The 16253-nt window shown below is 40.9% G+C and overlaps 1 protein-coding gene across 2 annotated transcripts in view; it reads right to left on the reverse strand.

Annotated features, from left to right (window-relative positions):
* Nucleotides 1-16253, reverse strand: part of LOC145442846 (uncharacterized) — a 38151-nt gene that overhangs the window by 19678 nt on the left and 2220 nt on the right. Inside the window, exons 2-8 of one of the 2 annotated variants that reach the window (XM_080320872.1) lie at nucleotides 15429-15619; nucleotides 13892-14111; nucleotides 11294-11447; nucleotides 11073-11231; nucleotides 10915-11006; nucleotides 9632-9773; nucleotides 6930-8001 (exon numbers count right to left, since the gene is read on the reverse strand). In XM_080320872.1, the coding sequence (XP_080176998.1) occupies nucleotides 7811-8001; nucleotides 9632-9773; nucleotides 10915-11006; nucleotides 11073-11231; nucleotides 11294-11447; nucleotides 13892-14111; nucleotides 15429-15619 (1149 nt within the window). In that variant the 3' untranslated portion in view covers nucleotides 6930-7810. Of the gene's footprint in view, nucleotides 1-6929; nucleotides 8002-9631; nucleotides 9774-10914; nucleotides 11007-11072; nucleotides 11232-11293; nucleotides 11448-13891; nucleotides 14112-15428; nucleotides 15620-16253 lie in introns of those variants that run through there. The other variant, XM_080320873.1, reaches the window with a different exon arrangement.

The raw sequence follows: 16253 nt of genomic DNA on the forward strand, positions 1-16253 counted from the left end.
TTTACGATGTCATGAATCATGATCTCGTATGATCTTTAACTCATTATTTGAACAAATAATGCTCGGCATAAAAACAATTTTATTCAAATATTCGAAAATATGATTTTTTCCGCGTCAAGCGTTATTAGTACAATACTAAATTACATTTTCATGACGTTCGTGGAATGCATGTCTCCAAGCTCCCTTCAACTAAGGCCTACTTGGAAATTCTGCGTTGAATATCCTTGTTATTGGGGGTGCGGCCCGCGGCGTCATCAAAACTAAGAAATTGACCCGCGAGCACATTTGAGTTTGAGACCTCTGGGTTAGGCGAACTTTCGCCTCTCCTAACACGAGCAAGGGGTCATATTAGGGACAATGGATGATCGATGTACCTTTGGCTATTCTTTAGGGACAACGTACGGACAGTTTCCGGCAGGGTTCCTCTGTGATGTTGGTATTGTGGGAAACTAACGAACTGACTGGTTCCGTCCGTATATACTACTACATCCGTAATACCGCATGTTTTGGCAGTTTCGATAGTTTAACCTACTAGCATCAATAGATCTCCTGCGACTATATGGAACATCGCATATTTTGGCAGTTGGGTATTGTACCAGCCTGTACCTTTAGATATGCGGCGAAATGGCGCTGTGGCAAGCGTGCTAACACTACCCTCTATAAATAATGACGCAGCAATATTGCCATCCCTTCACGAAGGCTTATTGTTTGTTTGTGGTATTCATGGTGTTTGTCGGCTACTATGGTCACTTACACCAGGGCAATTTTCTTCATTTTAATTCTGAGGTGATGCCGAATTCAAGCACGGTCTATTTCTGGGCTTTGACAAGACACCGCTTACACGGATGAAATGGCGAGGACGAGCCAAGATAAACCCCCAGCACTTACGTAATAATTACGGAGTCGGACTCGAACCCGCAAACCCATTGGTGTTTGCAGCTGTGGACTATATCACTACGCTATCTCGCCACCACGCAGGCTTGTAATTGACTAGCAACTATATATTATTGAATCAGGATTCTGAGTATTTGAGTATGTATATCACGTGTACGTGTCTCATATCATGTCGTCAAACTTGCGCATAATTAAGCGCGGTTGACTCATATATAGTCAACATCTTCATACGGACCGATTATACGCGTTCGACGGCTATCGATGGCCGTATGAGTAGCGATCTGCTACTTATAAGCTAATACTTTCACGCCTTACATGTTTTCCTAATTGCCTTGCAAATGTTTCCGTTAGGATTGATAGACTGCACAATGCACATGATCGTTTCGGCATATTTTGTTCCTGCTCATCGCAAATGAATGCATGCGTATCTCATTGTATGTTATGTGTATGGACCGTATAAAAAATAATAACCGCCGATTGTGACATTGTACTGAATAACGAGACGTTTCTAGCTACCAGGGCTTTGGAGCAGCCGTAAATTTAAACTGCTCCAGCTCCGGCTCCGGAGCTTTCTTCTATCATACATTAGCTCCGGCTCCAGCTCCGGAGTCGCATTATTACCACTGCTCCGGCTCCAGCTCCGGCTCTGAAATTATCGAATGGGCCTGTCTATATCAGGGGTGGCCAACCCGCGGGCCAAATGTGACCCGCGAGAGGGTTTTGCGTGGACCGCGAGGTAATTTCCTATTATATTATCTAAAATGAATTGCTCAGATTGTGAACTTGCAATGCCAACCAAAAATTACAAGTATGGCTGCGACACTTGGGATGTTGATGACTAAAATATAAGTTCCGACGCATTGGCAGATCCATGGTCCAAGTCACATTTTCAATAAATCGTCGTACATTACAATAAACTAAAATAGTACTGAAATTTTTCTTCACGCCTCGCGTGTTTAATTGTCACACGATTCCTTGCTTGGTAGCCTACCCCCTACCGAAAATATAAAAAAGCCTAATTTACCCGATTGAGTCTAACTCAGTGGTTCTCAAGCTTTTTCACTGTGGGAGCCATTTTATGAACCTCAACTCTGTCGGGAGCCGCATGATGGCACGAATAACGTAATTTATTGAGAATAGAAAAATATCATCAAAAATGGTATCAACGAAATGGTGTACGGCTAAAATAGCGACGGCCTTAATAGCGACGGCCAAAACACCGACTGGCCACAACAGCGACGGCCATAACAGCGACGGCCAAAACCGCGATTGGCTCAAACAGCGACGGCCAAAACAAATACGACAATTTCCCCAGACGACACTGTGACAGCGGGCACTCCCCATACGGACAACTTCCGAAACGACGTTACCCAGCCACGTCCCTTCACCGATGGTATACCGAGGTATACCCTTCACCGTTGAAGCCGATTGCGGATGATTTACAATTTACATTCTTCCAGATAGTAAATAGATAGTGATCACCACAGATTTAGCGTCACAACATGTTTATTGAGACTTAATCCACAATCTTTCTGAGTTCCGAGAGCATGTGAATTGAGTTTGGATGAACAAGGCGTGACGCTAAATCTGTGGTGATCACTATCTATTTTGCAACTTAGTGCGAAACTTGAAATTGAATTTGATTTTTCACAAGTTTGTCATAACGAGGTTTCATCGTGGAGGAAGCTGTGCACAAGAGCTGTTTCAGATGACGATCAGTCAATCGGTTGCGATATTTGCTTTTGATCCTCACTAATTTGCTGAAAAGGGCTTCACATACATAGGTTGAACCGAACATGCAGGCATTCTTCGATGCGTTAGCTATCAGGTTGGGGTATTTTTCTTCAGGAACAGCACCCCAAAATTCAAGGAGTCCATTGCTTTGAAACAACAGTCGCAATTCTATATCGGACTGCAAGTCCAGCAGTTCCATCTGAAAAATATCAGGGGCAGTGGCGGCATCTACTGCCATTGGGTTTGAAAATATATTCATCAGGGGTACGGAATGATGCATTCCCTCTATTCGACGTTTAAACCCGTCAATCAAGGTACTAATAACCTGGTCATATGTTTTGAATGATCCATTCTGTCGGTGGTTTGAAAGCGTTACAAAATGTGTCGTAACACCCTCCTCTAGGTGCTTTCTCCAAAGACACAATTTCTCAATGAAACCAGACACTGTCCCGTACCAGGCGTGACAGAGCTTGTTATTTCCTTGTAAGTTCCGATTTAGTGACGACAGGTGTGAGGTAATATCCACCATGAACGCCAAGTCAGCAACCCAGTGTTCGTTTCCCAACTGAGGGATGTCTTTCTTTCCTTCGACAAATATTTTAATCTCAGGAAGTAGCGCGTAAAATCTTTTGAGGCATGCAGCTCGGCTTAGCCATCGTACAGCGGTGAACATGATCAAGTCTCCATGGTCAGCATCAATATCGGTGAGAAAAGCCTTGAATTTTCGATGGTTAAGTGCGTTTGCTCGAATCCAATTTACGGTCGATATTACTATATCTGTCACATTGGACATCTTTAATGATTTAGCAACAAGACTTTCCTGGTGTATAATGCAGTGTTGCCAAGTCACAGCGTCAAGATTCTGTTCAGCACGCCATTTGTTGACGAGTCCTTGAAGACCTAGATTTTTGCCGAGCATTGCTGGGCAGCCATCTGTCGCCAATGAATATAATTTCGATGGGTCTAAATGCGCTTCTTGAAGAGTAGCATGAAATTCACGAAACATGTCGGTTCCCTTCGTTGTGCCATGAATAGATCGCAAAGTAAGAAACTCCTCGCAAATCTTGAAATCTGGCATGACTCCCCGGATGAATACAGCTAATTGCTCTATGTCGGTAATGTCGTTAGTGCTGTCAAGAGCAAGCGAGTAGTAAGAAAAATCTTGCGACTTGTGAATAAGTTGCTCATGCAGATCTTGGGATATGCAATCGACACGACGCGTTACTGTATCATTGCTAAGCTGCAATTTTTTAGCTTTCTGCTGAATGGCAGGAGAACAATTGTCTTCGGTAAACAAAACAATAGCCTGCTTCGTAATTTCGCCATCAGAATATGGCTTCATATTGCTGGCCAATAGATGACTGATCTTATATGATGTTATTGTTACCTCTTCGGGTTCTTTTTTTTTTAAAAACATTTTTCCTTGTTTGCTACGCTCTGCTTTCAGACATTCTAACTTCCGTTTCCTTGATTCACCTTGATAGACGTCGTATTTTCCCGCATGTGTTTTATAATGCCTCTTAACGTTGAAAGATTTTACACCGTTTATTATTATAGGGCACAGAAGGCATTTCGCTTTGCCGTTTTCCTCAATTTGAAAATACGCCTCTTCCCATTCACTTTGGAAGGCCCGATTTTCTTGCACAAGGGTGCGAGATTTCTTTGCAGGTTGATCTGAACCTGACATTATCATTGAACCAAAGTCTCCGATATTTTCTAACGCTATCAAGATCAAAGCAAAGAGTAAGAAAATAAAGTACCTGCAGTTACCCCAAACGTTGATTGTCTTATTGACCGAGTCTCTTGTCACCCGTATTCTAATATGAGCCGCCGTCTCGAGCGAAATAAACTTCGCCCGTCTCATTACAGACACCTGATTAGGCTTAGGTCAGACGGTCAGAGCCTTCAGTAAAGCAGTAAAGGTTCGGATTTAAAGCCTACCGAAATTACTATCGGTAATGTTACGTCACAACCCGTACAACTTGTATTACGTAGGATTCTATTGTGATCAGGGAATGACCTTCGCGTCAGTAAACGTGAACATAAACGTACATTTGTTGTGTTGAAGGCGCGATTTATTTATGATCATGAATAATTAGAATTTCCGTAGAAGCATCAATGATTTCACATCGTTAGTGAGAGCCGCACGGAGAGCAGTCGAGAGCCGCATGCGGCTCGGAGAGCCGCGGTTGAGAATCACTGGTCTAACTGTATTCGCAATTAGGGGAGAAAGTCTTGTCGCGTTTGCGCTCGCATAAAGATCGTCGACGGTGAAATGTAGGCACAAAATCATTGTCGCATATTATCGGATACCTCCGTTATCGATGTGGCCAGACACCGAATATTCGTGTCCTTGCAAATTGAGCCTAGCGGGCGGTATACAGTACAATAGACCCGCAATATACTCAAGTAATAATATTATTGACCTAGTTTATTTATAAACTTTGAAAATTTTACCCGCTTGGCGCGGCTAGTGGACCGCGCACTCGTTCGTCAATTGCAGGTGCCTCTTTAGCCGAAAAGGTTGGCCATTCCTGGTCTATATAGATTACTAATCTACCCATAGATTAATTATCTCAATCTAGAATCTGTCAACCGTCAGTAACATCCGATGTAGCAACGAAGACATAGGTGCCGCCGTTCTGGCTTGTGACGTCATAATGAATACTTCTCAATTGTCGATAACATCATAGTTGCACTAGAACGCACTTTACTCCAATGCCATTGCTGTGCACAGCATTAAAATTCAGGCCTGCTGTTCAGTTATGATAAATGAGCAGATGTGGTTGCTGCATATATAATAGCATCTTATGAAATACGTCGGAGCCGGAGCTACTCCTCAAATAACGGGCTCCAGCTCCGGCTCCGGCTGAATTTTATGTAGAGCTCCGGCTCCGGTTCCAGCTCCGGTGAAAATGCACGGCTCCGGCGCTCCAGCTCCGGTCTCCGGCTCCTGCTCCAAAGTCCCGCTAGCTACCATCGTGTGATTGTCGTGACCAAGTAGTGAAAGCAAATATAACTCTGTTGGATTCTGCCTGAACTTGTTCGAAGCTTCTGACAACAAGTTACTCACATATATATTGGATTTAATCAATACAATCCAATGTTCCTTACATAAATTGGCATGTAATCGCAGCGGAGATTTGATGTTAGGGTATATTACTTTCGGAAAAGGTAACGACAGAAATTCTCCAGGCTTTTTATAGCGGAATAGCTAACAGAAATGGTTGGCAGTCATATAACAGGTGAAGAAGTAATTTAGAAGTGATACCCAAGTGATATAAAAATTCAAACAGATGTTCATTGAAAATGACTATTAATCTGGTTTCTGATTTATGCAATTCTGTTGCTGACAGTTACCTTCTGCTACACGAGATTGGAAATTCATATTTCAACTACATATTTCAACTACCAAACAGACACAACTACCACATATGTTAATTCCTTTCCAAATTTAAGTAATTGATTTAACTAACAGCGAAATACTTAAATCATTCCGATTCTTCACCAAGTAGCCTACCTATTGTTGGTTGGTAAAGCATTATCTTATGTAGAGACATTGTCCTCGTTTCTTAACTCAAATTATGCCAACCCTTCACAAACTGAGTTTCGCGTAACGAATTACGTGGGCCTTGCACTGCAATGCCAATTCCACAAAACGTATAGGGCCTATACTGCAAATTACACTGTAGAACTACTGTACGTCCAATTTTTGACTGGACAGATACGCCCCGATCAGTATTAATAATAGATACACGCAATTCAAATACATGTCGCCATGATCTTGTTTTGCCCGAAATGATTTTTGTCGTATAAATATACATATAATTATTAAATCAATTCCCATAACGCGAGCCATATATGGCTCTTTTGGACATAGATATAGCTCTTTGCGAAATTATTATTTTTGTGCCTAATTTATCAATATTGCAGCAACTTGTTATTAAATCTTCAGCACGGGAAGCATAATTATTCTTGTAGAGTATAAACTTGTTTTGATATAGGTTACTACAGTGACGTATTCAGGGTTAGGGGCTCGGACCTCTTTTCAAAATAGTAAAATTTAAGTTGCTGCCCCGCTGGCGAGCAATATCAATCGCACATTCGCTGTAGCCGGTACGAAATATTGAATTGCACGATGCATTCATTGATCAAAGAGACTAGGAGACATCGCAGCGCCGGTATCACAATGCAGTTTCCAAATGTCTATTGTCTTTTTGATCTCCGGCGAGAAATGAATTGCGATTACATACAAATACCCCCCCCCCCCCCCCCCCCCCGTCCCCCCGAAAGTCCCCCTCCCCAATCGTAGGATCACCAATGCTTTTAGTGCAAAACAATTAAAAATGTATTATTTGCAAAGAATCTATGTAGCCCAAGTTTTGCATACTCATAATTCAAATAAGGCAACCAGCATGATTAGTACGAGTTTTTACTGGGAAAATACGATCCAGATGACAAATCCCATGTCGTGATGTCGAATTAGCGCTACGACGACGTCACGATTTTTTAATTGTGACTTAGTAGTTGATTGAGATGTATGGCTCTTTGGGAGGTAATATGGACAATATAGGGTCAATATGGCTCTTAGGACCAAAGAGGATCCCGACCACTGCCGTAACCTTTTGCAAGCTGGTACGTCGCAGCAGTGTCGGGTTTTTAATTCATCGCTGCAGTGGATTGTGGACATGTCGGTTGGTCAGATCGTGATGGCTGAAGAGCATATACAGAGTAGAATGGTGGTGTATCACTAGAGTCAAAAGAGACAACAAATAGATATGGTGTAAGGTGAAATGAGTTATATCGCTTCTGGCGATCAGGACGATTAATGAGTTGTCACAACGCAGGAGGATTGCCGTCGGGACTCATGAAAATGAACGAAGGGATCGGGTACGAAATGATCATGCATCCTATCACTGGTGGCATGGATTCCCTAGTTAACTGGCTAATGAGTAAAATAGCTCTTCGCTTAATCGGAATGTTCTTATAACGTGATCGCGATGAAATTATGATCCGCTGTTCCCTGAAATTGAGCGTTCTCCGATTTCAGCTCGAGTGCGGTGGTAGAGTTCCCTTTTGCACAGTAGCCTACTTCATTGGGAATCGGGACACAGCAGCATGTCTTTCGCAATCTGTTCCGGCATAATGATATCGTTCTGTTCCATTGAACATTTTTATCGCCTTAAATCACTTGCGACGACCGTGTTGTTATTGAAGACTTGTTGATTGTAACACTCGTTAGGCACGGTAGCTTGAATATCATACTTTTGCAGGCTTCTTGCAGTCCCCCCATGTACTTGATCAATATCACCGAAATAATTGCAATGTGCAAGAAGGAAATTAAGATAGAAGTCATTTCGTCAATCTTTTGCCCTGTAAGAATAGTAAGGGTATTCGTCATACCGCTTTATAATATGGTAAGTTAGAGCGTATGTGGTGTATATTAAGCAATAGTAATGTTTGCCAATCATTAAGTCTGTCATTTATTTTTCCCCCGCTAATTAGCGAATAACGTAAGACGTTCACAAACCACCGGCTTTTCAAAATGCGCAATTAGAACTGAAACCAATCACTTTTTTAAAATCCGCAACCAGAGCCAGAACTATTTCATTTCCAAACCTCGCAACTAAAATCAGAACTAGAACCAACGACCTTGCAAGATTCGCAACTAGGGTTGCATTGAAAACAAAAAACAATTTAAAACGAACATGTTTAAAACAAGGCCCTTTTGTAAAACAAGTTTTTATTGTTATTTTTAGGCCATTACGTCACGAATATTCAGTTGTGACAGCATAGTGGATTGACATTGACAATTGAAAATATAGGGTAAATATAGCTTATTTGACGAAATATCGGCACTATTGCTGTTGAACCGACTATTTTGAGGGTTCCAGCCATCCCATATCGATATACGTCAGCTACATCGGGTGGTAATTGTCCGTAGGCCTATACAACATGTTTTTTGGAAAGTATTTACACAATTGTGGCAAATTTTTTTAAAAGGATTTTAAAACATCGTTTGTTATGAATGCAACCTTATCCGCAACTATAACTAAAACAAAACTAACTGTAGATGAAATCAGGAAATAACCATTTAATTTTATTGTTATCGGAATTGGATTGGTTATTCACATTAAGATCAGAACAAGTTTGAAATGGGGCCGGTTTCCACCCCAAAGCCGACCCTTGGCTACGCCATAGTAATGCTGACTCTGAGCTAGCAATGGCTGCAAGAGCATCACACTACAGAACACCGATATCACGATTGACGCTAAACAACGGTTGCATTTAGAACAAAGATCAATTAAAACAATCTTTTTTTGTGTTTTTTATGAATTTTTGTTTTTGTTTTAGCCATGACGTCACGAATATTTAATTGTGGTGTGACACTGGATAGGCATTGGCAATGAAAGAAGTAGGGTAAATATGGTTCCTTTGATGACTTGGGCTTAAGACCCCAGTCATTAACGAACCAAAAATATCTTTAACCTGGATTAGGCTACATCGCCATGCAGCATTTTACGGTCGACGGTCATCATCATCGGAACATCCATTCCGTTCTGATGTAGTGTTCTAACCATGTCATGGTGTATATCTCGACCATACCGGGTGAAAATCGTCTGTCTACTCATACCACATGGATTTGGAAAGTATTTACATAATTATGGCATAATAATACAACTTTCGAAAATAACACCATTTTGAGGCATTGTTTTAAATGCAACCATATGAACAACGTTGCGCGTTTTCTAGTTGTTCGGCAACTATGATTTTTTTAATGTGCAACTAGAACTAAAACAAAAACCAATCACTTTTCAAAATACACAACCAGATCTAAAAGTAGAACTACTCACTTTTCAAAATCTGCAACTTGAACTAATACTAGTACTGTTCAAAAACCACAAGTTACTTGATGTGCACCTAACCATAGATTAGTATTTTGTACAAGTATGATAACGTATGTTGAACAAAATATAGCGCAATGTGTGTAGCCTTTACTAACCTTCCGGTACTACTACATCCACGAAGAATACTGTTACGATCGGAGTCACCGACAATATGACGCTGATAGTAAGTGCAATCAGTAACTTTATAGAGGCGTGCAATGAGAAGCTTACGCAGGAATTCCTCGAATCTGAGTTGTTCTAAATTTGTTGTAAGTTTGTGCGATTATGGTTTCTGAGTGTTTGCGGTGATGCTCATTATTATTATAGAAGCAGGACCCGGGGGTGATTTAATTCTGCTACGTAACAGCCAACCAAATAGGTAAACTCCGTCGAATTAAAGATTAAAATAGCCTATGTAACTAAAGTTCGGACGACGACCTTTCCGAAATTGGAGGGAGCAGCTCGAAGGGGCCAAAAATTATTTCGTGAATTAACATAAATTATAAAGTATATGAATATTTTTTGGAAATCCATTCAACTTTTTCCAATTTTTCTCGCGCTGTTCGCTATTTAATGTTGCCAAATGTATTCTTATTGGGTACCCTTCTCCCAAGGATAAACATGTACGATTCATATAAATGGGCATTTCGGCTTCGGCTATTACCGAGTCACGACGCACCAGGATATATGAAATTTTATGCCATGTACCATGCGACTCCTAGAAGTGTGCCAGACCGATTGGCAGCGAGAAAACTTTACCCGAAAAGGACTGCCCTTATGCTGACCGAAACTTTCGACATAAATATATACATGTGTTTATTGTCCATGGGCGCCTAAATGACTGGCGCCGAATGTTCCTGTCTTGGTAAACTAAGCCCCACAATACTAATGCCACCCCGCAGGGAAAAATTATTTGCAGTGAAGAAATACCAATTTGAAATCGTGTGCATCTTTTAGTTTAGTACGTTTGGGCGATTTAAATATCTTTTGAAATAGAAGACAGGAGGTCACGAAATAACATCATGTAACGAATTCATTATACCAACGGGTCCGCCGAAAATGTTTAATTATCATTTGTGGGCCCTACATTTTCCAAGACACCTCACTCAGCTCTACAGGTAAATCTGATTTTCTGATCATATTGGCCGATTCAATCATGGATTATATAAAATATTCGATCTCCGCGTGTCTGGGCGATATAAGCTGACTTACTAAACGGTATAACAGAAGGGCAAAAGGGTTTCGGCAGAGAGTGTCCCCAAACCAACATTTTTGGGGACCTGACGAAGTGCTGTTTCGGTTCTGGTTATCAGTATCAAATATCGATAAGATTTGAAGAAAATTTAAACTCTATATATTAGGGAACAGGATTCTGACTTCTAGTCTTGCTTATTGCTACCTCGAAGCCTGGTATTACACTTGATCGGGTGTCATGTTCCGATACAGAGTATGAACTGGTAGGAATGCTTGCTTCGACTGGATGTTGCGTTGCTGAAATATTCAATAGAAGGAATTTGTGATTGTGACGGATTTTTGAAACTTGATCGTGCTATTTACCCGATTGTCTGACAGTGATAGCGACTCGGTATTGCCTTATAACTAACGCCAGATTGATCAACATGTATACCACAGACGTGAAATAGATTGATGCGAACGTAACGATGAAGGTCCTGCTCATTGGCGACCACACACGCGAACAAACAACTGTAGGGTCGTCTGGAATGATCGGATGTAAGTATAATGTACGGATGCATGTTGGGATTCCCACTTTTACAAACCTGATTTGCATGTCGATAACACCCTATAACTTGGAAGACATTTGCAGTATTCCAAACAGTTCCAACTGAATGCCGTTGGGACCGCAATGGTAATGGGAAGAAGCCAAGCCAGTGTTATCAGTAAGACTGCTTCGTGGTCCTTGGATATATTTTTCTAAAATATTAAATACGGTTAATTTATCCGTTGGAAGTTCGAGCATTTGTTCGAAAAAGTGTATGATTGCTGAATCTTCATCTCCGTCCATTGCTTACATTGTATCCTTGTATTTTTAAAGTAGAAATTAGTTTTGGGATATATTTACATCACATTCTATGAGTGACATTGTCATAACAATTGAGCGAAACATTTCTATGTCACGGTAAATGAATATACTTTAAAAATATACATACATGATTCAGTGTTGGGATGACTCGAGTCATGACTTGACTCGAGTCAGACTCGAGTCAACTTTTTCGCATGACTTGACTTGACTCGAGTCACTTTGCAAAAATGACTCGACTTGACTTGACTCGGCGCTTCAGAAATTAGGATTGACTCGTGACTCGGAGCAAAATTTACGAGTCAATTTCAAGTCATCTAGTAAACGGTGTCAATTAAATCGCTGCATCTCTTTGTTGTTGGGATTGTTCGCGATACGCCGGTGTGACTTGTGAGAGCAACCAGTCATTAACAGATTGTACTTTTCACTGATCCTCCATTGCTACATCACAAATATATAGACCGAAAACGAAATGATCACAGCTTACGTTTATGTACTAGCTGTAAAATAATCTAATAACTACGTATCTCTGTTTGTTAGACTATAGATAGGTTAGTTATCTATAGTTAGACGGCTCAGTCCTTACATCGCGAAGTGCCCAGCTTAGCCAACCCTCTAGTATGATTTGAATCGAACGAATATAGTTTATGCGTTTATAATCTCACGGATGTGTTGATGGGTAGTGTATTGTACCATATCTATTTGTTTCAACTTCTCGGCGCTTCGTATTCGATCCTCCATTTTAGCAGCTCTAAGAGTTCGTGAGTGATACAACGCCTTTTTGCACGTATATTTAACCCTGATACTCGTTATTTGATTCAACAGATATCACCAACCAATCTGTCATTCACACAGCTAGCAAAATGTAATGACTTTGAATCATCACTCATACTTCGAAAATTCAATTTGACTTGAAATGTGACTTGACTCGTGACTTGACTTGACTTGACTCGACTTGACTCGAGTCACCTCCAAAAAACGAGTGACTTGACTTGACTCGAGTCACCTTCGAAAATCGATTGACTTGACTTGACTCGAGTCATAATGTGCAATGACTCGAGATGACTCGTGACTCGAAGGTAGTGACTTGATCCCAACACTGGCATGATTTAGCGTTGGTCACGAAGATGCACCCTGGAATTCTGATGATTTCATCCTCATATTAATTGCTATAATTACACCGTCCTTCGACTAAACCTACTTACTTGAGTAATTTTAATGACTTTTTTTCTACTGTGACCCGAGTAGTTTTGATATGTCCTGGAAATATGTTCTGGAAAATATGTCCTGGAAATCGCTTGAGTCGAAATTCACGGCAATACTTCTACTTCTTTATGAGTACAATTGCTTTTTGTGACGAGAGTTTTTATTCGAAAGTTTAGTTCGCTGGAACTCAAAACCTTTCAATGGTTTGTCCCACTTCAATTCTAACATCTATGCTTTGGCTCTTAGTCCACTGATCTGATAGGTATAGTTGACATTCTCGGTGTCACAGCAATTTGGTCTAACCGACGATAATTATAACAGAAAGACGCTACATATCATTATTTTACTGTGGAATTTATGCTCTCAAATATCTATATAACTTGGAGACGTTACACGGCTATGCTTATCTAGGACACATGTTCTGAAATCGGTTTCAAGCGTTCTTTCTACATTTCTACACCGTCATAATTCTTCTTGGCAACGAACAGTTTCAATTCTTGAACAACATGGAATCAAGAGTAAAATGTCACAGTGGCTACGCGACATTACATGCACTTATTATATGCACGATTACCTATAATATTTAATTAAATAGTATATTCATATTGAAATGAACCCGAATATTTTCGGCTGACACTCGTCAGGGGTAATCGTCAGCAACTAGTAGAGAATTGGAAAGAACATTGTATATCAACAATTAATTGCAGAATTAATTGCCTTTGATCTGCCATCGGCAAACATCTGTTGGATAATCCGATTTGTGCGAATAATTATCGAGACGACCGATTTCGAATCGTAGGTCGAGGCCGTTCACAATTCCATTTGTGTGCCTTGGAATCAACTTTTATCAAAATACACCAACCAACACTCTGTCAACAAAAGGAGTTCGTGTATCACCTAAAAATAGTACATTGAACGCTCTCTCATTCGAAATTTCATGCTGGTGACGTCATATTTTGTGATACGATTGTTGATATACAATGTTCTTTCCAATTCTCTACTAGTTGCTGACGATTACCCCTGACGAGTGTCAGCCGAAAATATTCGGGTTCATTTCAATATGAATATACTATTTAATTGTATATTGAAGTTCTGTACCTCCAAGAAGCTCTTCCTATAATATTTAACTCACCAACTTTCCGAAAGTTCGATTATACCAAACGCTGGATTTGTTTTTTACTGGATCTGGAGCATATCCGATTATCGCGGAGACTACAAATGATGAACGCTTTGCGGCGTATATGAGTACCACAATATTCAGCTCCATCAGCAAATAAAAGGAGGCTGTGAGGCCCTTACGGAAACTCCATGATCGCATCGCCCAATGGTGAAGGTGGTCACTTTGGTTGAATCTGAAAAAACGAGTGGCGGCTTTGCTGTTCAGAATCACTATGTAACCTGTATTGCACTGATCATTATGCAGATTTTATTCAAGTTGTGGAAATTTGACCGCAAGTATTCCCCCAATTGATAGAGCCTAGGATATGAGGCAGATCAGGACCGTAACAGCACTTCGTCAGCTCCCCCCCCCCCCCCCAAACGTTGGTATTGGGCCCCAATAGGTGATAAAGCGAACTTATGGGGAGCTTCCCCCCATACCCATCTCAGGCTATGCACTGTTTGCCGCTGCTTATCATCTATATTTCGTGTCCGTCTGGTGAGGGAGTTGTATCGCCTAAACGCGCGAATCGTGAAAAATTTCTATAATTCGTGATTGAATCGGTCAATGTGATCGGGAATTGCATATATATTGCTATCAATTTTTATCCTCTCTCTGCTCACGTAATCAGATTTACCGGTAGAGCTGATTGAGGTGTGTTGTAAAAGGTAAGACCACTAAATAATAATTAAACATCTTCCGGCGTACCCGTTGGTATAGTGACTTCGTTACATGATGCTATTTCGTGACCTTCTATCTGCTATATGTCAAAAGATATTGAAATCGCCCAAACGTACTAAACTAAAAGACGTACGCGATTTCAAATTGGTATTTCCTTACGGGCAAATAATGTTCCTTAGAGATGACATTTGTCTTGTGGGACTCAGATCGCCAGGACAGGAATATTCGGCGCCAGCCATTTCGGCGCCTATGGACAGTTAAGCATATATGTGTACATATCGGAGTTTTCGGTCACCACAGGGACAGTCCTTTTCGGCCAAGGTATTCTCGCTGCTGATCGTTCTGGCACACTTCTCTGAGTCGCAGGTTACATGGCCTCTAACTTCATATGTCTTTGTGCGTCGTTGCGCGGTAATGGCCGACGACAAAGTGCCCATTTCAATAAAGCTTGCGTATTTTTATTTTTTGTTTTGGGAAGGGCACCCAATATTCAAGATATTTGACAACATTAAATCGAGCGCAGCGCGAAAAAATGAAAAAGTTGCATAACTGTCCAAAAAAATATTATATGACTTATTTTAATCCACTAAAGAATTTTTGGCCTCCTTCGAGCTCGGTCCCCGCCAATTGGGGGGTAAGGAGTGCGGCGGTTACGGTCCTGAGGTAGATTACTGTGTCGCATCAGTTAATTCATTTTAATGTAGATATATATTACGACCAATTATAATTAATCGAATTGATTTACGATCTGTTATATTGATTCTCCACGCACATTCTATTCTGAAATATTGTCGTCATGCCTGCAGCTGCAATCAAATATTTATCTTACTTCTGCAAAACTCCTCCCGTAATGAACCCGTCATCAAAGTGGTAGCGGGTGTGAAGTATCTCATAAAATGAAATCAAGCAAAAGCCTATAACGGACAAAAGGCAGCTCAGTAGGTAAATGTATATCCTGTTATGACGCAGTTTTCCCCAGTTGCAGACAATCGTCAGAAATAGCAAGCTGTTCCACACTATCTGCGATGCAGAGTACGATTAGCAAATGGTGTCAGGAAATAAATATTTAATCGATAAAAGATGAAAGCAGTCCCACTCTTCGTCGACTAGGAGACTTGAGATTTCTGTTAACGTCGAGCAAAAAAAACTGCCGATAGGCTACGCTAGGTTTAGTCTCTTCGCACCATCGCGCGTTTACCAAGCCTCTATGCCAATAATGTCGGATAACTCTACCATAGTCTTGGCAAGTCATAATCAAAATCATTTCCTGAGGATCATTTCAAATTTCCACCGGATAATATAATCGAATTACAGATAATGCACAATTGTATATCCAATATTCGATTTGAGTGAACTAATCGATCGAAACGTCTCTAGTGCTAACTTGTGGATATGTGGCCGACTGTCCAGAACACCTAATTTGTGCATGGTATTGTATCCCACTTCGTACATATCCAATGTACTTGGCAAAAGCAAATGGGACATGGTAAAATATAGGCAGCGAGAATGTGTTCAGCGACAGAACCTGCTAGTAGGGATGGTGTGAACGTGAGGTTCACGTTCGCGTTCTGTGTGTGAACCTCGGAAATTTAGAGGTTCGTGTTCACAACAGAACCTTGGTAGGTTCTGCACTGTGAACCTTTTGGTAAATTGC

The sequence above is a fragment of the Botryllus schlosseri genome, chromosome 7 (genome assembly GCF_051294905.1).
Source record: "Botryllus schlosseri isolate E-star chromosome 7, Bs_hap1, whole genome shotgun sequence".
Taxonomy (NCBI): domain Eukaryota; kingdom Metazoa; phylum Chordata; class Ascidiacea; order Stolidobranchia; family Styelidae; genus Botryllus; species Botryllus schlosseri.